This window comes from Strongylocentrotus purpuratus, unplaced genomic scaffold (genome assembly GCF_000002235.5).
Source record: "Strongylocentrotus purpuratus isolate Spur 01 unplaced genomic scaffold, Spur_5.0 spur5_scaffold_6, whole genome shotgun sequence".
NCBI classification, from domain to species: Eukaryota; Metazoa; Echinodermata; class Echinoidea; order Camarodonta; family Strongylocentrotidae; genus Strongylocentrotus; species Strongylocentrotus purpuratus.
In genome coordinates this window covers 57,614,688-57,634,020 of record NW_022145612.1, presented here as the reverse complement: position 1 = coordinate 57,634,020, position 19,333 = coordinate 57,614,688, and the positions used below count along the sequence as shown (strand labels likewise).

The window sequence follows — 19,333 nt, the reverse complement described above, 5'->3', positions numbered from 1 at the left end:
CTAGAGCCAATCTCAGCTGCGCTAGCTAGCTAGCTAGCCGCTGTGGTGTACATGGTATGTATGGTGAAAGAAGTGATGACAGGTAATTATTATTGTCCGGTATTGAGTCTTCTCCGGGTTGATGCAGGCTCAGCTGCTTTTAAGTTAGAGATTTGTCCTCTTATTTCAACATTTGAGCAGTGATATTGGAGTGAACGTGCAGCTGTCTTGGTCAGTGAAGTCATTCAAAGTTTGCCTATTTTGTTGTAAATATAATGTCTTTCTAACTTCATTCTAATTGCTAACAACATGTTGCTTGTCGTGTTTGTGTGTGTGTTCATGTTTTGCAGTCTAGTCAGATTCAGAGAGACGCAGTTGAGATTGAGAATGAGTGCGCCAAGTGCATGTCGAGTTCTGTGTGGGAAGTTAGTTTTGATTTGTGTGAGTGCTTGGTACTTTGTTGGTTGGTCCTCTAAAATACTCATCTGAGTTTTTAACTGGAGGTGCGGATAGGATTTGACCGAATTTTTCTGTCTCTTTAGTCTTTACAGAAAAATTTGGTCTAGACCTAGGATAGTCTAGGATAAGGATGTGCTTCTCAAAACTTGATGTCTCAAAATCTATGACGACTCGACGACATATTTACTAACCAAGAGTCAAACTATTAGGCATTAGCTTGTATAAGATGTCAAATGTTAACTTAAAATGAGAGCTGGCTATTGAATCATTTAGTTTGTTGATGGAAAAGAAAGATTGAGGATGAGAGATAGAGAGAGAGAGAGAGAGGGGTGATCAGTGATTACACTTCCAGCTCCTCTTAAAGTGACTCGGTAGCATTGCCTCAGAGTCAGATTCTAAAACAAAACCGTGGATTAAGCTCATGCTGCAATCATAATGAGAAAAGGTCCGTAGATCTAGATTTAGGCCTATTTAGAGTCTATAAACCTTGGTAGCCTCTAATCGGGCACATCTACAAGGAGGTCAATGAATATGCATATCAGTGACGTCTTGTCAAGTCATGAATATTGATGTTCTTGACTGCGCGCGTACGATCGTACGTACGTACGTGCAGAATTGGGGTCATGACTGTTCAATGAAGGTAATACGTGCAACACAAATCAGGGCAAAATCTTACCATTATACATTTGTATTGTCCGTGATTATGAGGTAGAAGTGTTTGAGTGTTAAGTAAATTTATTTAGTGTGGATTTTGATACATTTTTGATACAGTTTATACAAAATTGGCGATTCTTTTGGTCGCTTTTTAACTCCAAAAAACAAGTGACCAACTCGATCGTCGGCTAAACCACCTCCCTGTAGATGTGCCCGCCTCCCGCTACATGTGCCCGAGATAGGGGAAATGTATAGTGAGGCATCGACTAGTGTTGTATATTGAATTTCCGTCGTGTCATGGATATAATAAAGCTTCCTAAGATACAATTGAGTTTCACAAATATCAATTTATCTTCTTTTCATGGATTTTCTTTGGATTCTACGTGTTTTACGTTGTCAAACAACCACCTCCCTGTAGATGTGCCCGCCTCCCGCTACATGTGCCCGAGACAGGGGATATGTAGTAAGGCATACAACTTAGTGTTGTATATTGAATTTTCGACATGTCATGAATATGATAAAGCTTCCTAAGATACAAATGAGTTTCATAAATATCAATTTATCTTCTTTTCATTGATTTCCTTGGATTTTACGTGTTTTAAGTTATCAAAACATGCACCTCCCTGTAGATGTGCCCGCCTCCCGCTAGGCCTACATGTGCCCGAGATAGGGGAAATGTAGTGAGGCATACAACTAGTGTTGTATATTGAATTTTCGACATGTCATGAATATAATAAAGCTTCCTAAGATACAAATGAGTTTCATAAATATCTTCTTTTCATGGATTTTCTTTGGATTCTACGTGTTTTACGTTGTCTAACAATCACCTCCCTGTAGATGTGCCCGCCTCCCGCTACATGTGCCCGAGATAATGGTGTAGCCAGACATTAATTTATATATATATATTATTTTATATCTATGCGTATCTTTCTTGCTCCCTCGACGTGGCGACTCCACCAAACATACCCCCTCTTTCTTACTCACCCCCTTTCTCTCAGGCTCTTACCCCCCTCTCTCTCTCTCTCTCTCTCTCTCTCTTTCATCCCCTGTTTCTTTTGTTTTCTTTTTCTCTTTTTTCTTCTTCTTTTGCTCCTTTTCTTCCTTTTCTTTCTTTTCCTTTCTTTCCTATCCTTCCTCTTTTTCTCTTTCTTCCTCCTTTTCCGGACAATATCCTGACAGACGGGGGTGTCGCACCCCCACACCCCATTTGGGGACGCCCCTGGTTGTAGGGAGTTAGATTATATAAAATATTCAAACTTTTCGTAAATATACAATATTGCACGATTTTTTTTCCTCCTCATAATAATGTAAGGAAGTAATATTTTCAAGATTTTAAGTCAAATAAGATACGATTTTGCGATCGTAAGGCATTAAGCAAACGGTAGCGTCCCCTATATTATGTGTTTTTAAAAGTAGGCCTTTATTTTCTTTTAGCTTTGATAATTATATAAAAACATCCCCATTATCTAGCTAATATATTTCCCCCGCTCCAGTGGTGACAAAAAAGGGAAACATAACACACACGTAATCCTTTCGTAATTTGTCCCCCTTGTGTGAAATATCCCCCCCCCCCTCAACTGATAGTCAATCTTTGGTGACAAGACGAAATTTTACAAGGAAACCACCTCGACCGAAAAAAAGACAGATTTAGAACGTGACAGTAAGACAATATATATATGCTTTATGATTACCAACCTCTCCTACGAGATGACCCCGACAATAAGACACTATTTCAAACTCGTGGGAGACAGTGAGCATATAGGATGACAATATATAATGCTTTTTCACAAAAACAAAACAAAAAACACAACAATATATTCCTGTTCTCAATGTGTATGATGAATTGACAGGTGATATGTATATTATGATGTGTTTGTTCTATAATTATCTATCTTGTTTCATGACAACTTACATCAGCCTTAATTTTCGTTCTATGTGTTCCCTTTGTTGTATTTTCTTTCTTTTTTATTATGGTTTGGTTATTGAAATTAATTGATTATCTATATTTCGTGTGTGAACCTTTAAGCATGTATATATCGACTCGAATAACTAATACATTTATTTTCTGTGTTTGCTTTGAATTTACCATGTCTCGAATGAATTAATCAATGATTATTTTTTATTGAACCTGCATTCAAATTTATGTTTACATTCCGTATTTTGCATGTGTTTGTTCTGTGTTTATCATTATATCAGGCCCCCTTGTTGCTACGAGGGCTAGATATCCCACCCCAAAATAAAAACGAAGACAAATTTCTCACGGCATTTTTTTACTTTAATTGTGTTGCACTAAAAGGACCTTATCAGACCTCCTTATACCCATCACCATCACCCTCACCCCAACAAAAAAGACAATAAATGTTTGATTCATATTTGGATTGCATTATCTCTTTGTACGATACATGACGCGAAAACCGTCAAGGTCCGAAAGTGTTCAAGCCCCCTATCCCCCAAAGTCTCAAACAAATCACAATTCCGAAGTGCCCCCCCCCCCACCTCTCACCCCTCTCCGGACAGTAAGTAGGCTCGTGTTCCGGCCCAACCCCGCGTGTCTTTCTTGCTCCCTCGACGAGACAACTCCACCCAACAACCCCCTCTCTCGTTTACTCCCACCCCTCCTCTATCAGGCTCTTACCTCCACTTGTTTCCTTTTTCTCTTTTTGTTTTCTTCTTCCTTTTTCCTTTTTTTCCTTTTCTTTCTTTTCCTTTCTTTCCTCTCCTCCCTCTTTTTCTCTCTCCTTTCTTTTCCCTTTTTTTCCTTTCCTATCCTTTCTTTCCTTTCTTTTCATTTTCCTATTTTTCTTTTCTTTCCCTCTCTTTCTTCCCCTCCCCCTTATCTCTTTTTTCCCGACGGCAGCGCAATTTTACCGACAATATCCTGACAGGTGGGGGGGGGGGGGGGTTGTCGCACCCCCACACTCCCCTCTTTGGAAACGCCCCTGCTCGTATGCACTGTTTCGTTCTTGAAACACTGTTATATTATATTTACACAAACAAATTACCTTACAGAAAACATTAACATACCCAAAGAAAGTAGTCCGTCAAATGAATCATTATCAAACAAATAAATTACTCAAAAGTATACTGAGTAATAATCAACAATCATATTAAAGGATACTGATTTTAAATACAGGCCTCTACACTGTTAAACAAAGTTAAAAGGTAGGTGTTACCAAGCGCGGATCAAGGGAGGGCCGAGCCCCCAGCCAAAAAAAAAAGAAAAAAAAAGGAGAGAGCGAGAAGGAAAAGAAGGGAAAGGGAAAGAGAGAAAGGGAAAAAAGAAGAGGAAGAAGAAAAGAAAAGAGGGAAGAAGGAGATCGGGGGGGGGGGGACTTGCCTTCCAGGCTGTTGCCCCCCCCCCCCATCCAAAAATAAAAGAGAAGGAAGGAAAGGGAAAGAAAAAAGGAAAAGAGGAGATAAAGGGAAGGAAAAAAGAGGAAGAAGAAAAGAAAAGAAGGGGGATATCAGTTGCAATTTTCCCGCCAACAAGTTGTGGATAGGGGGAAGGCCCTTGCCCCCCACCCCCCCCCCCCCCCCCCCCCCCCCGTCCCTGCTAAAAAAAGAGAAAAGGAATGAAAAGGAAAAGAGGAGAGCTAAAAGGGAACAAAAAAGAGGAAGAAGAAAAGAAAAGGGAGAAAAGAAGGGGAGATCAGTTGCGGTTAATCCCGCCAACAATGTGTGGAGCGGGTGGGGGTCAAAATGACCTTGCCCCCCACCCCCAGCAAATCTAAAAGAGAGAGAGGGAAGGAAGGGAAGGGAAAGGGAAAGAGGAGAGAAAGAGAAAGGGGGGGGGGGGGGTAGTGAGCACATTTTTTTTTTTTGATCCTCAAAAAAAAATTAATTTGCACCCCCCCCCCCCCTCTTGAGCGCCAGGGGGGGGGGGGCCCAACCCCCAAAAAAAGTAAAAATCACGTGATTTTACATGATTTTTTTCTCAAGGGGGGGGCCGGGCCCCCCGGGCCCCCCGGCCCCCCCCCCCCCCCCCCTGGATCCGCCACTGCATTTCCCCTATCTCGGGCACATGTAGCGGGAGGCGGGCACATCTACAGGGAGGTGCATGTTTTGATAACTTAAAACACGTAAAATCCAACGAAAATCAATGAAAAGAAGATAAATTGATATTTATGAAACTCATTTGTATCTTAGGAAGCTTTATTATATTCATGACATGTCGGGAATTCAATATACAACACTAAGTTGTATGCCTTACTACATATCCCCTATCTCGGGCACATGTAGCGGGAGGCGGGCACATCTACAGGGAGGTGGTTGTTTGACAACGTAAAACACGTAGAATCCAAAGAAAATCCATGAAAATAGAAGATAAATTGATATTTGTGAAACTCAATTGTATCTTAGGAAGCTTTATTATATCCATGACACGACGGAAATTCAATATACAACACTAGTCGATGCCTCACTACATTTCCCCTATCTCGGGCACATGTAGCGGGAGGCGGGCACATCTACAGGGAGGTGGTTGTTTGGCAACGTAAAACACGTAGAATCCAAAGAAAATCCATGAAAAGAAGATAAATTGATATTTATGAAACTCCTTTGTATCTTAGGAAGCTTTATTATATTCATGACAGTCATGTCGGAAATTCAATATAGGCTACAACTATAAGTTGTACATATCCCCTATCTCGGGCACATGTAGCGGGAGGCGGGCACATCTACAGGGAGGTGGTTATTTGACAACGTAAAACACGTAGAATCCAAAGAAAATCCATGAAAAGAAGATAAATTGATATTTATGAAACTCATTTGTATCTTATGAAGCTTTATTATATTCATGACATGTCGGAAATTCAATATAGGCTACAACACTAAGTTGTATGCCTTACTACATATCCCCTATCTCTGGCACAAAGGCGGGCACATCTACAGGGAGGTGGTTGTTTGACAACGTAAAACACGTAGAATCCAAAAAAAATCCATGAAAAGAAGATAAATTAATATTTATGAAACTCATTTGTATCGTAGGAGCTTTATTATATTCATAACATGACATACAACACTAGTTGTATGCACTTCATTTCCCCTATCTCGGGCACATGTAGCGGGAGGCGGGCACATCTACAGGGAGGTGCATGTTTTGATAACTTAAAACACGTAAAATCCAACGAAAATCAATGAAAAGAAGATAAATTGATATTTATGAAACTCATTTGTATCTTAGGAAGCTTTATTATATTCATGACATGTCGGGAATTCAATATACAACTAATAAGTTGTATGCCTTACTACAGTATCCCCTATTTCGGGCACATGTAGCGGGAGGCGGGCACATCTACAGGGAGGTGGTTGTTTGACAACGTAAAACACGTAGAATCCAAAGAAAATCCATGAAAAGAAGATAAATTGATATTTGTGAAACTCATATTTAAGGGAGCTTTAATGTTACATCCGTTAACTCTCGGATATTGAATATAGAATACTATTTTATTACACAACTCGATCCCTATCTCGATCGGGCATAAGTCATGTAGAGGTACGTAGGCGGGCACATCTACAGGGAGGTGGTTTAGCCGACGACCGAGTAGGTCACGCGTTTTATGGAGTTAAAAAACGACCAAAAGAATCGCCATTTTTGTATAAACTGTATCAAAAATGTATCAAAATCCACACTAAATAAATTTACTTAACACTCAAACACTTCTACCTCATAATCACGGACAATACAACTGTATAATGGTAAGATTTTGCCCTGATTTGGCTGAACCACTGTGTTGCACGTATTACCTTCATTGTACAGTCATGACCCCAATTCTGCACGTACGTACGTACGTACGATCGTACGCGCGCAGTCAAGAACATCAATATTCATGAATTGACACGACGTCACTGATATGCATATTCATTGACCTCCTTGTAGATGTGCCCGATTAGAGGCTACCATAAACCTTAGGTCAGTCAGGAATCCCATGACTTCTACAAGCCAATCGGCTGTCTAATTATCAAGATATTTATGATTGGAGATCAAAATTATAACACTGCAGTCGATTCGGGATAATGAGTACAGTACATATGGTAAAACCGGTCACTTAAAGATTTTTATTTTTTTGAGGACTTCAATATTACACCATTTTACAGACACTGATAACACGTAGGACCATGCATCTCAGATTTAACATTGTTAAACGATGTCTTTAAGTGTTGGGAGTTTGGGAGCCCCAAATTTGTCCCAAATTTGATGGCAAAATTTCACCTAAAAATTGTATCATGTGAAAGAGGATGCCATTTAAAAGACACACTTCTGCAAAGATTTCCCCCCAAAAACGTGTTTGAAGACAAATATTGACAAAAGAATACATAGATCTAGACTAGGTCTAATTTGGGTTTTCTGTTATACTTGTTGTAGTTGTAGGCACAAAACCCAAATTTTGTATTCTTCCATCAATATTCAACTTCACACACATTTTTTTTTAAATCCTTGCAGAAATGTGTCTTAATTAAATGACATCCTCTTTCACATTATAATAGAATTTAAGTGAAATTTCATATCCAATTTTGGGAGCTCCCAACACTTTAGAGGAACTTTAATCATCGAGAGAGAGAGAGAGATTGTGTGTGTGTGTGTGTGTGTGTTTGTGTGGGATGGAGAGAGAGGGATGAGATGTGAGACAGAAATATGTCGGTGCATTAATAGATAAAAAGGGATTCAGAAATGGAATGGACGACTTGTGACATATCCGGCATCCCTCTCCAAAGAGAAAGTGCCATTAGTGTGGTGGTCCATTTTATATGTTTGCATTTTCTTACTTCTCAACATGTTCCTCCATAATGGAGCACATTCTGCGTACCTATGGCTATCGCCTACTGGTACCTTGAATGGCATATATCCCAGCAGATTAAAAAAAAGGGGGCTTAAGAACCAAAGATGATCTCACATTCACTTCCATACAACATAAAATAGTATGCCTACCGTAATTGTTTGTGACTTTATATTACATTATGAATTTAATGATTCTTTTCTTCAAAAATATGTAAATCATCTTTTACACTGTTGTCAGCATTTCTCATCAGCATTTAACAGTTTTAAATATATCGCTTCTATCATCAATGACTACCTTGTCTTAAAATTCCAAAGGAAATAACAAAATAAGTGTTGCATGAGCCATTTTATTTGTTTTTATTTGGTAGGTTGAAATTCTTAATCATGATCTTTAATTTTGAGAAATGTGTGGGACAATATGAAGTGAATTTCATTTGTTCATAGATTTATTTTATTCTATTTAAAAAGTAATCCTAATGACACATGAACAGTGAAAGATATCAGGGCATTGTTTCACAAAACAGTGATGGTACATGTTCGCTGAAAACCCTTGGAATGCGTGTATTAAATTTAACACAAGTTTCAATGGGATGATGGTGAACCTGTACTTATCCTGCTTTCTTTAAATGATGCCCAGGCTCCTGGATCGAGCATTGGTAAAATACCCCCTCCCCCTGCTTCATGTCAGAAAACCCCTATAAGAAACTGCAATCCATGTTTAAGCTTATAACTTGATATTGGTAAAACTTGATTAGTTATTCACAAAGAAGATGTATTAGCTGACTATTCTTACCTAACTTTGTATGTTCTCATTCATGTACAGACAGGAAGATCCTCTGTGAACCCAATGGTAGAATTCAATCTCTCCTAAAAGATATGATATGAAGCCTGTTCGTGACAAAAAGAAAAGCATGTCAAATTCAATACGTAAAAAGTTAGGACGGGGAAAGAAGTCGGCACCAGGAAAAAGGTCTGCACCCGATCCCAAGTTGGTTGAGGTATGTGAGCTCCAAGATGAAGGAGGCAAAGCAGGGAGATCCAGGAGTGGTAAGCTGGACTCTCTTGGAGAGGTGTTCACCCCACTGGGTGCTCCATCTGCAAAGAGAGGTCGACAGGAGCACAGGAGCCCTCAAGGAGTCTCGGCCCTGAACTTGACCCCAGCTAAGGACACCCAGGTGACAATCATTGATACTTCATTCCAGGATGATTCCGGTAACCTCTCTGGCAACAGTAGTTCCCTCTCACCTGACGAAGGCACCGGGAGTCACAGCTTCCAACCAGTGTCCATGGCTCCCACCGCTTTGGAAGAATCCTTTGATAGCAACTCGTCAAGAAATGATCAGTCATCATCATCGCTGTCCTCATCCTGCTCATCGTTACCCATGGATGAAGGAGGCGACCATTCAGATGGACTGACTGCTCCTCCATTGGAGTCTATGCAGGGAGCAGTGGGTAGCTATGATGAGGCCCAAAATTATAAGTGAGTAATTGTCTAACACTTAAACAAAATCTTGAGTACCGGGTTTGTTATTTCATTTTGGAATAAAAGCCTGTCTAGAAGTAATGCTGAATGTTTCATCAGGTCATCAGAATTTTATAAAAATTGACTATAACTTGCTTACAGGTAATGTAAAGTTTTGTGAAATTTTTAAAAATTGGATGAATAGTAATTCATTAAAGTTTTGATATATTTGGATGCCCCAGTAGATGTATTATAAGCACTAGAAAATATAGCACCTTAACACTTTTGCCTTTGAGAAATTGAATAATAAATAAATTACCGGTGCTCCTGGTAAGTTAAGAATATTTCAAGTAGCGCCTTGAGCCATTCCATGGTAGCTGCAACCATGAAAATCTCAGAGTATGCAGTTCTGATAATTAATTTCCAAAGGGGAATAGCAAATGGGTCGATTGTAGTCAAGAAACATTGTTTAAAGCTAAAGAATATCGGTTTTGAGAGGGAGCTGTACATCATAAACAGGTTATTATTTACAATTTCAATTTCAACCGCGACAACGACCATTGGATATTGTAAAGTCGCATATGCTTCCAAGATGTTCATTTGAACCAAATTCATGACCCCATACCAAAAGTTTGTTTTACCTTTAAAATCACAGCAATTCGACTCTGGACACAGATATTGCTCAATGGGACTCCACAAACATGCACTAGTACTTCATCCTCGTATGTAAATTATTTTGTATTATTTCAAGTATGAGAGCTCTTTTTAAAAAAATTCAATTTTCACAGGACATTGCTACTGTTATATTGTTCCATTACATTTTTACCAGAGATTAACATATCTGTAATGTATATATGATACAATGTGTAAATCATCTTTGTTGTGTCATATTTGTAATCTCTCTGTAAACAGATTAATATCACTGCAGAGTGGATCAGCATATCTCCTCCTCTTGCAAGGAGGCACTCGAATGCCTGTCAGGGGCCTAGCTGAGATCTCCTCTCTCTACGGAACAGTCGTCGCCCATGGGTACGAGATAACCCCCCAGACCCCCAGCCCTGTACCCATCTACTGTCCTATCATTGTCAGCTCCAAGTGCCTGGAGACCGACCGCTCTGAGGGGAGAGAACTGGAACAGACAGAGAGGAATGCATTGCTGCACACCATTTCCACTCTGCATCCAGATTCCATGACGGCGCAGGAAGTGCTTGCTGAGATGAAGAGTGAATCTGTTCTGGTGTTGGTGTCAAAGCTGAATCATCAGCCTAGCAGCTTCATCACAAGTCATGTGGCTCATAAAAATCTCTACAGTGGAGGTAGTGCTAAGAAGGTAATCCTCACTGGTGATTCGCACTCATCAGATAACTGTAATAAGAGGAGTAGGCTATGGCAGATATTGCATTGAATCATATGAGAGTATACTCTAATGGTCTGTTTGTAGTAAAAAGGGCATTAAATCATTTGCTGTAACACAGAGTTAATGCCCTTCTGGATCCAAACAGACAAGATGATGTTGTCATCAAGAAGAGAAGGGACATTTTTAGGTCTTGCACAAAAATAAAATTACATTGATCTACATGTAGGGAAAAGCCTGTGAAAACATGAAGAGGAGGACGGTAATTCCCTCATCATAAAAACAGACACTTCAAAAGCTGGCATAAAAGACACTAGTTTATTCCATTCTTGGATATATGGACTATTCCATAAGTAATGGCTAATTCCTAGCCAGTCTTGACATTGTTTTATATATATTTTCTGTGAAATGCATTATAGCTTCATGTCAGACTGTGTTACAAGGGCTTTTTTTAAGTTTGAGGGGCAAAAATGTACATTTTGTTTCTAGTATTTATCAAGTTTTCTGTGTAGTATGTTTGAGTGATACCATCATTTCTCCCTTCAATATAGATGCTTCAGAAGTCAGATATTGCTATCTGTGACAAAGTTGGCTTATTCATCAATCCTGGGACAACCCATCATCAGAACGTGATTCAGCTTCACCAGGACTATGATGTGACTGCTCAGGCTGTGCTTGACGCTGTAAAGGGTGACATAGTCCCACCTAGAGTCATGTTTGTCGGGGCTAAGAACTCTGGCAAGTCCACAGCTCTGCGGTACCTAACTAACAGGCTGCTAACTATGTAAGTATTGCAGATACTGTGCAAGATGAGCAGTTTGTAGGAATTGAGTGTTAAGGATTGCATTGATCTGCACTCTATGGTCATCTCAGTGAAACCGGTGGAGTAGTTTCTTTGGGCCTTTCATCTATCATATGTAGCTTCTCTCAATCCGGGTATTAAATTGGTACTGTATTCATGTAGTGTGATGTTCAAAATCCAAGAAATGAGAAAAGCATGTGTTCAGATGACCTTTCAAAATCTGTTCTAGGGAGCATGCGATTCAGAACATTCCTTTTTCTGCACAGCATAAAGCTCAGGGGATAATGAAATATGCAAATACTTAAATGATTTGTATGATAAAGATATTATCTTTTCCGTAATACTTACCAGATTAAGGGCTGTGTGACTGAGCAAACATGAGCTCATCTGATTGCCTTTCACATTGTGAGGATTTTGTCTTCTAATCTGCAAATGTTTCTGATCTTTATGTTTGATTTTATTTTTCATTTCATTTACATGAAGTTCTCAACATGTAGGTTACTTAGAATGTGACCCAGGTCAATGTGAATTCACTGCACCAGCTATTTTGTCTCTTCATACCATCAAGCAAGCATTATTAGGTAAGGAATATGTATTGAATGTTTCGGTATTAATTAATACAGTAGCTTACACAAATTTACTTGCCTTCCTTTTAGTTATGTTTTCATGCTTATCAGTAATCCTTCCTTCCCCTCTCTCCACTTATCTCTTGTTCATTTTTTTTTTTTTTTTTTGGGGGGGGGGGTATACTTTCATTCTTTTGTTCTCTATTTCTCTCTCTCTCTCTCTCTCTCTCTCTCTCTCTCTCTCTTTCTCCCTCCCTCTCTGTCTCTCTCTCTTTATTTCTCTTGTAGTCTTTGTTTTTTATGTCTGTCTTCTTTCCTTTTCCATCTCTTTTAGGTTAGATATTCTGTTAATTTTCTTAAAGTTCAACCCAGGTCCCAGAATAATTTTCTTTTGATGGAGCAGAAAAATGAAACAGACCAATACAGATTTAAGGAAAATCAAGTAACGTATATATTGAAGTTGTGATATTGTTATTGACATGAAATTCCATATCATTGAACAGCTTATAAACTGTCTGATTGTCATCAGTTTCTATTTCTCTGATTTTGTTGCTTCTTTTGAAATATAATTATGTAGGACCGAAGTTGGCTTTAAGAAGTTACTTGAGATTTATCATGTTCAAAATCATTCTAGCTCATCTCATGCATTGATGATTATGAACGGAGTTGAGTCATATTGTTATATATCTTTTATCTTAGGGCCACCATTCACTCATCTTCAGAATGCAGAGAAGGCTTACTTCCTTGGAGATGTGAATGTTGAAGATCATGCAGAGAATTACCTCAAGATGATGGCTGCCCTCAACAGGCAATACCGTGACAGTTTATCACATCTTCCATTGTTTATCAATACCATGGGATGGGTTGAAGGTTTGTTGAATTCTTTTCTATTCTTTTTTTGTTAATGATTCAGAATAGATGTTGAACCATTGATGACAGGTGTATGACACATTGATTATAGAGAAGGCATATGGGTATATGCTGTACACAGCTATATTTGATCCCCACTTGACATTCATTTCCACTTAACAAGTATATATTGTTTTGTCAAGACATTTTTTTTAGGTGTTTTAATGCAGCATTTGTTAATGAAGCTTTATTCTTTACTCACTTTATATGTTTTAATGAATAGAGCCATCTCACCTCAGACTAAATGTTCTGGAGCTAATTTTCTATCACTCATTGGTGTTTGAGGAGACTCTTTAAAAGGGTAGTACCAGTCCATATATATGGCATTAACACCATAAAGAATTTGATCTACAACGAACGCAATGCATTCTTATGATGATATCCAGGTCTTGGATTGAAGCTGTTGAGAGAGATCGCCCGCATCACCCAACCAACTCACATTATCCATCTGGTTGCAAACGATGAGAAACCAGTCGCTTTCTTCAGCCAAGAGAAAGGAGATCTGAGTTACTTCAGCATTCCATCTGTCACGGACCAACCACTCCTTCCTCCAAAGCAAACCCTTACCATACAAGCAAAGTGCCAAATAGACAGGTATGCACATGGATCATCACATCTGGGGTAAATCATTGAGGGGGGGGGGGGTGACCCGGTGAAGTGGTACACCTGTATCACGCTACCAGTAGTACTTGGAGGAGAGATGTTCCAGGTTCACTTTCTCCTACTAAGAACAAGAACAAAAGCCAAATTACTAATGAAATGGTGTAATCCTGGACAATTACTTGGCCAAATTAGTCTCAAGAGCTTGAATCAATTATAAATATAAGCATGACAATTGCACTAAGTGTGGAAATTTACATGACCATTCTAAAGATTATTTAGAAGTAATGAGTGAAATACTTACAAGAGGCAAAATAAGAATTTCAAGATGAGAAATTCTATGGCCACTTGATAGAGGTCGTATGTGTACCCAACACTTTATCTCTTGAACTTATCCTTACTTTTGTTTTGCCATGATAGCCCAAGTTAGTCAGATATGAAGTACAAACTACTGTAACATCTTTGTTTGAATGAGTTTGACTTGTATCCTCATCCACCAGCTACCAAGCGTCTTCCCAACGAGAGCTCAACCTTCTAGCAGCCTTCAGTACACTCCTTCCTCTCAATTCTGACGCCAAACGCCTCACAGATATACGCCCTCGGGTGGTGCCATGGAGCCATGTCGCTCTCCACATTTGCCATATGTCTGTACCGGTGAACCAAATCCTGTATGCTGCTAATGCCAGTGTAGTGGCAATGTGTACTACAAGCAAAGAGGAGGTGAGGTTTATTAGGTGTACCCTCCCCCTTGATCCCATGAGCAGAGCTGCCAACTAGTACGGATTTCCCGTAATTGGTACGGAAATTAACGACCATTACGGAATGTTGTTTAAAATTACGGATTTAAAAAAAAAAAAAAAGATTTTTTTTTTTTTTTTTTTTTTTTTTTTTTTTTTTTTCCCCCCATTTTTCCTGGAAGACTGTGTTGTGATGATATGAAACTCATTATTTAACAACTTTGTGTGAGTAAAATCACCAAAAATGTCAGATAATCATGTGTCTGTGCAATGTTGGCGTGCCGTTTTTATTAGAGTCATAGCGCCGCATAGGAAATTACTGATTTATACCCAAAATTACTGATTTTGAGCCTTGTGATTACTGATTTTCGGTTCTGGAGGTTGGCAGCTCTGCATGAGAACCATAGAAAATGATAATTGGTCTTGAAATGGAGAGAAAATAATTAGTTGAAGTCCTAGACAAAATATGATGGTTTTGGGATTAATGGACTAGGCATCTACTATCAATTTTTAAAGGATAACCCGTATCTTTGTTTACATAATTCACCTCGTATTTTGCATGTTTGCATTTGATCTATGAATATTTATAATTTTGAATGAGCTATGTGAATTCATGCTTGGTGTTGATTAAGATTGTATCTTGTGTTTTAGAATTTGGATTTAGATATATCCCTTTTACTCTCTCTCTCTCTCTCTCTCTCTCTTTCTCCCTCTGTCTGTCTGTCTCTCTCTCTCTTTCTACCCCCCCCCCCACCCCATTTCTCTCTTCCCATCTCTCTCTCCCCACTTCTCCCTACCCATTTCTCTCTCCGTCTCTTGCTCTCTTCACCAACCACTGAATGTGTTCTCCTGCAAACCCTTATCAACTCCTATGCAGCTGGAAAGATGCAATGTACAGAAAGGTAGCGAAGGTCTGAGAACCCTGACATCAACTCCAGTCAGTGAATGCCTGGGCATAGGTAAGTTAGTAATGTCTGTACACAACATGAAAAACATTGAAATATAAAGTTGAGTTGTGAACAAAATTGAATAGAAATTATTTGAAAAGATCGATCCATAAGAATCAATTGGTGTTTTGAACGATGTTCCTTAAACGATTAATATGATGAAAAACTGACCCAATCTTGCTGATATATAATACACAAATATGGAACTACACACGCACACACACATTTGGGATCAAAGTCCAACACTTGGGTTCAAAATTAATGCTCTTTCTAATCATATTTAAAATAGAGCATTTGAAAAATAATCCTTTTCATGATACGTTGCTTCTATAATTTTCTACCACATAAGACTGAAAATAAATAAGTGAGCTCACAAATCATATTTCTCTTTTACTACACCTTGGCCTTCTCTTTATTAAAGCAAATGCTTCAATAGGAGATATTGAACATCAGTTTATGAATTACAATGTTTTATTGTTTCTCTCTCTTTGTTTCTCTATGAAGGTATCATCAGGGGTATTGACCCTCAGAAGAAAGCATTCTACATCTTGCCAGCATTGTCAAACGACCTGCTACCAAAGGTCAACACACTTCTTGTAGGATCACCCTTCATTCCAGAATGTGTCTTTGACCAGGTAGGTGGTGATTGTCATGGTTGTATAACACATGGTCAGCTTTGACTATAAACCTGCACCAAACATTGTAATTAACCCTACACTTGAACTTAACCCTAGACTTGAACTTAACCCTGAACTTGAACCAACCCAATTGCACCCAAACTACTAGTATATCTTTGTTGAAATATTGCCTGGAGCAATTGATACCAGTGAATGTCTCCTTGGAGATAGAAAGGCATTAATTCATATGCCTATCTGGCCCTCCACAAATGACAGATTATGTGTTGGAGCATTTGGGTTATTTCTTATAATGGATTAATCCTTGAAGTTACAGTGAACCATGGTTTAGCAACATAATGTTGGCATTCTTGTAGTGGAGAAATTCATTCATCAGAAACAATGAAGATAAGTCTCCATCTTTTTTCGTAATCGACATGGCACATGTGGGTAGCATAAAGGATTTTGATATACTCTTGACATTTTTAATATATGCTGAAACAATGTGTTAAATGCAAGCCTTCTCCATGAATCAATCATTCTATTAGTGGTCAAGCAGTCAATCATTAAAATAGGTCAATATTTTTGTTTTATTCTTCAACACATGAACTAAACAACTTAAATATATTTAAAAAAAAACTAACTTACCAATTAGGCAAAACCAATTTTATTGATACTTTTTTTTGTTTGTTCTTACACTTTATATCTGCAGCAATTCAGTACTAAGGGGGCACCGTACTTGAGCGAAAGCTTTGACACCAACGTCCCTGGCTCCCTGCCCATCCATCCAAAGACGTACCTCAAGAGAGGCCCTGGAGGGAGGCCTCCAAAAACTTGATATTTTATCAGCACATTCCAACATACTCTTAATAATTAATAATTTAATTATGGAGCTTGGCAATGTTGGAATTTAAACCCATTATTAGGAAAGGTGCTTTAGAGCTTAAAAGATTATAAAATGACTGGGGGTCATTTAACAAAAAATTTAATGTACATTCCGTGACAGAGCCCAGGAATACTAGAGGTGACGTTTTTCTTGGGGAGAGGTTCCTCAAGGAAACCTAAAATATAAATTGCCCTAGAGACATGCTGCCTGAAAAGAGTCATCTAGTTTTTTAGCCATCTATAACTGAGCTCATGAATATTCTTGTTTTTAAAAAAAAATTGCAGAAGAGATCTTGGAGAGACACCTAACTATTGAAGTGTTTCAAGATATTTTAACAAAAAAATCATGTTGTTTAAGATATTGATGACTAAGATGTGTTGACTCCTTTTCTAGGAGAGGACATGGAATGGGACCTAAGATCTTTAAATACCCTCAAGACATAACTTAAAATATTTTTCTAGCTCTCAAGTTTCCATATTGTTGAGACAATCATAGAGAGAGAGAGAGGGGGGGGGGAGGGAGGGGGAGGAGAGAGACATTGTATTATGAAATGTATCAAGACATTCCAACTCAAAAGGGTCATCTTGTTTAAAGTTGTAAATAACCAAGATGGGTTGACACCTTCTTCACTATATAGCAACCTTCTAAAGCACGAATAGGTAATAAGATTTTCCAACTTGGTAAAGACATTGGATTTTGATTATAGATAACTATGATAAATTGTAAAGGGGTTGACATTTTCTTTAAAGAGGTCAACCTGTGTCAACTTCTTTTAAGGGGACCAGTTACTTAAAAACATATATTTTTGTACCACTGGTTTGTATAAAAAAAATCAACTCCAAATAGTTTCCCTGGTATTCAGTGGTTGTTGTTGGTTGTATATTTGGTGCTCAGTCAAAGTTGACTATTTACGCCTAGTCGGGTTCTTTAGTTTAATTAGTCAAAGTAGTCGAGTAGTAATAGTTCCTAGCTTGGAAACTCTGTGCACCTGTGCTTCCCTGAATGAACTTTTAGTGAGTATAAAGAAAAATATAGGATAATATACAAAAGACCCATGCATAAAACTCAAGTAGAACTTGGATTCTGTTTATGAGTGTGTATTAGATGCATTGACTAGTCTGCGCCAAAGTCTCTTGTCCTTTTAGTTAGAATTTCTTTTCATTTAAGTAATATTTTTGAAGCCAGGTTTTTGAGTTAAGCTCTTATAACATAATGGAATTCAAAAAATTTGAAGCAAAATATATTTTGATGATTACAGTCTTGACCTGGACTATATCAAGTGTGACAATCCTGTAAGAGTCGGATAAATCCATAGTCATGCAATCCTTTTAGTTTTAATCTTGGTGGCTGTTTGTTTATTTTATTTTATGCTGTTAGTTCCTCTATAAGATATGCATATACATTGTATATGGAGCTATTGTGCCAAATGCTAATTGAATTGCCACTTTACAGTAGTAGTTATTATCATTAAGTATTTTGGCATCACCTGTGCCTGGATGGGGAAAGGTGAACTGAACCACTGTGACCCTCTGGGTCTCTCCTCCCGATGATGAAGTCGGTTATACTCTTTTGATACACCAGATGTAGGAACATAATTTTAAATGAAAGACGTATTTACTGTGGTACTCATGATGTTTTGAAGTACACAATGATAGATCATGAATTGCATAAATTAATATACGATTGTTCAGATAGCCTCAAATTTGTAGAAATGGCAGTGTTCAATCATGTACCTAATATTGCTGCAATTGTTAAGCATTTCTATAAAAATGTGAAAATGTACATATCTTTGTACATTTGTACAATCACAGCCATATAAAAAAAAATGTTCTTTTTTTTTTCTTGGTCCTTCCTGGTGTCGTATTAATGTTCTACCATTCTGATCCAGTATTTGCTTGCAGGGGGGTGGGGTAGGGCACATTTAACCAAAAAATAGCTAATGAGTTACAAAAAATATAATTTGCCTTTTTTTTGGGGGGGGGGACTCAAAGACTGTACCACTCTCCCCCCCCCCCCCCCCCCCCCCATTTTCCTGCATCTGAACATTTACTGAAGCAGTTTTCAAACAATATTATTGTGTACCTATTCATTTCCAATGGTGACTTATTTTTACAAAATATCAGCTTTTTAATGCCATTTTAATTAATTTTGTTTTTAAAATGAAATAATACAAATGAAATAATATGATTGATGTATGGTGATTGGGTAAAGTTTGGCTGTTGAACAGTTCTGTCTTTCTGCCATTAAAATTGCATTTGCCTTCTATCATAGCAAAATTTTTATTGCTTTGTTTATGTAATTTTTACACTTGAATGTGTGTTAGGAGTTAAACATGAAATCATATATTTGCTTTTACTGTGTGTGTTTATTTTTAATCAACTAAATTTCAGTACATTCTCACCTAAATACATGCCTGAAATTTAAGCCCCACTGACCTACTTGTAGCTACTTGCTCCCTCTATATAGAAAACTTCCCCAATTGATGCTGTTGGTCCCCCATGATCCTCTTTTTCTTATGTTAGTTGAGAGCTGAGTTAATGAGATAGCCACCCTGTCAGTGACCTCGCTGTGTGGTCTAATCCCTTC

At 38.2% G+C, this 19,333-nt stretch overlaps 1 protein-coding gene across 2 annotated transcripts; it reads left to right on the top strand.

The window, feature by feature from the left end:
- Nucleotides 1-3: 3 nt before the first annotated feature.
- On the top strand, nt 4-19,023 carry LOC115919165 (polynucleotide 5'-hydroxyl-kinase NOL9-like). 2 transcript variants are annotated; one of them, XM_030972232.1, is made up of 11 exons: nt 4-82; nt 8,694-9,350; nt 10,245-10,662; nt 11,238-11,470; nt 11,972-12,069; nt 12,754-12,924; nt 13,350-13,557; nt 14,064-14,283; nt 15,178-15,259; nt 15,752-15,882; nt 16,574-19,023. In XM_030972232.1, exons 2-11 carry the CDS (start codon nt 8,752-8,754, stop codon nt 16,697-16,699), a joined length of 2,286 nt encoding a protein of 761 aa, XP_030828092.1. In that variant the 5' UTR covers nt 4-82; nt 8,694-8,751; the 3' UTR covers nt 16,700-19,023. The 2 variants fall into 2 exon arrangements, with proteins under 2 accessions (XP_030828092.1, XP_030828091.1); XM_030972231.1 differs by having other exon boundaries at nt 42-210.
- The last annotated feature ends 310 nt before the right edge of the window (nt 19,024-19,333 follow it).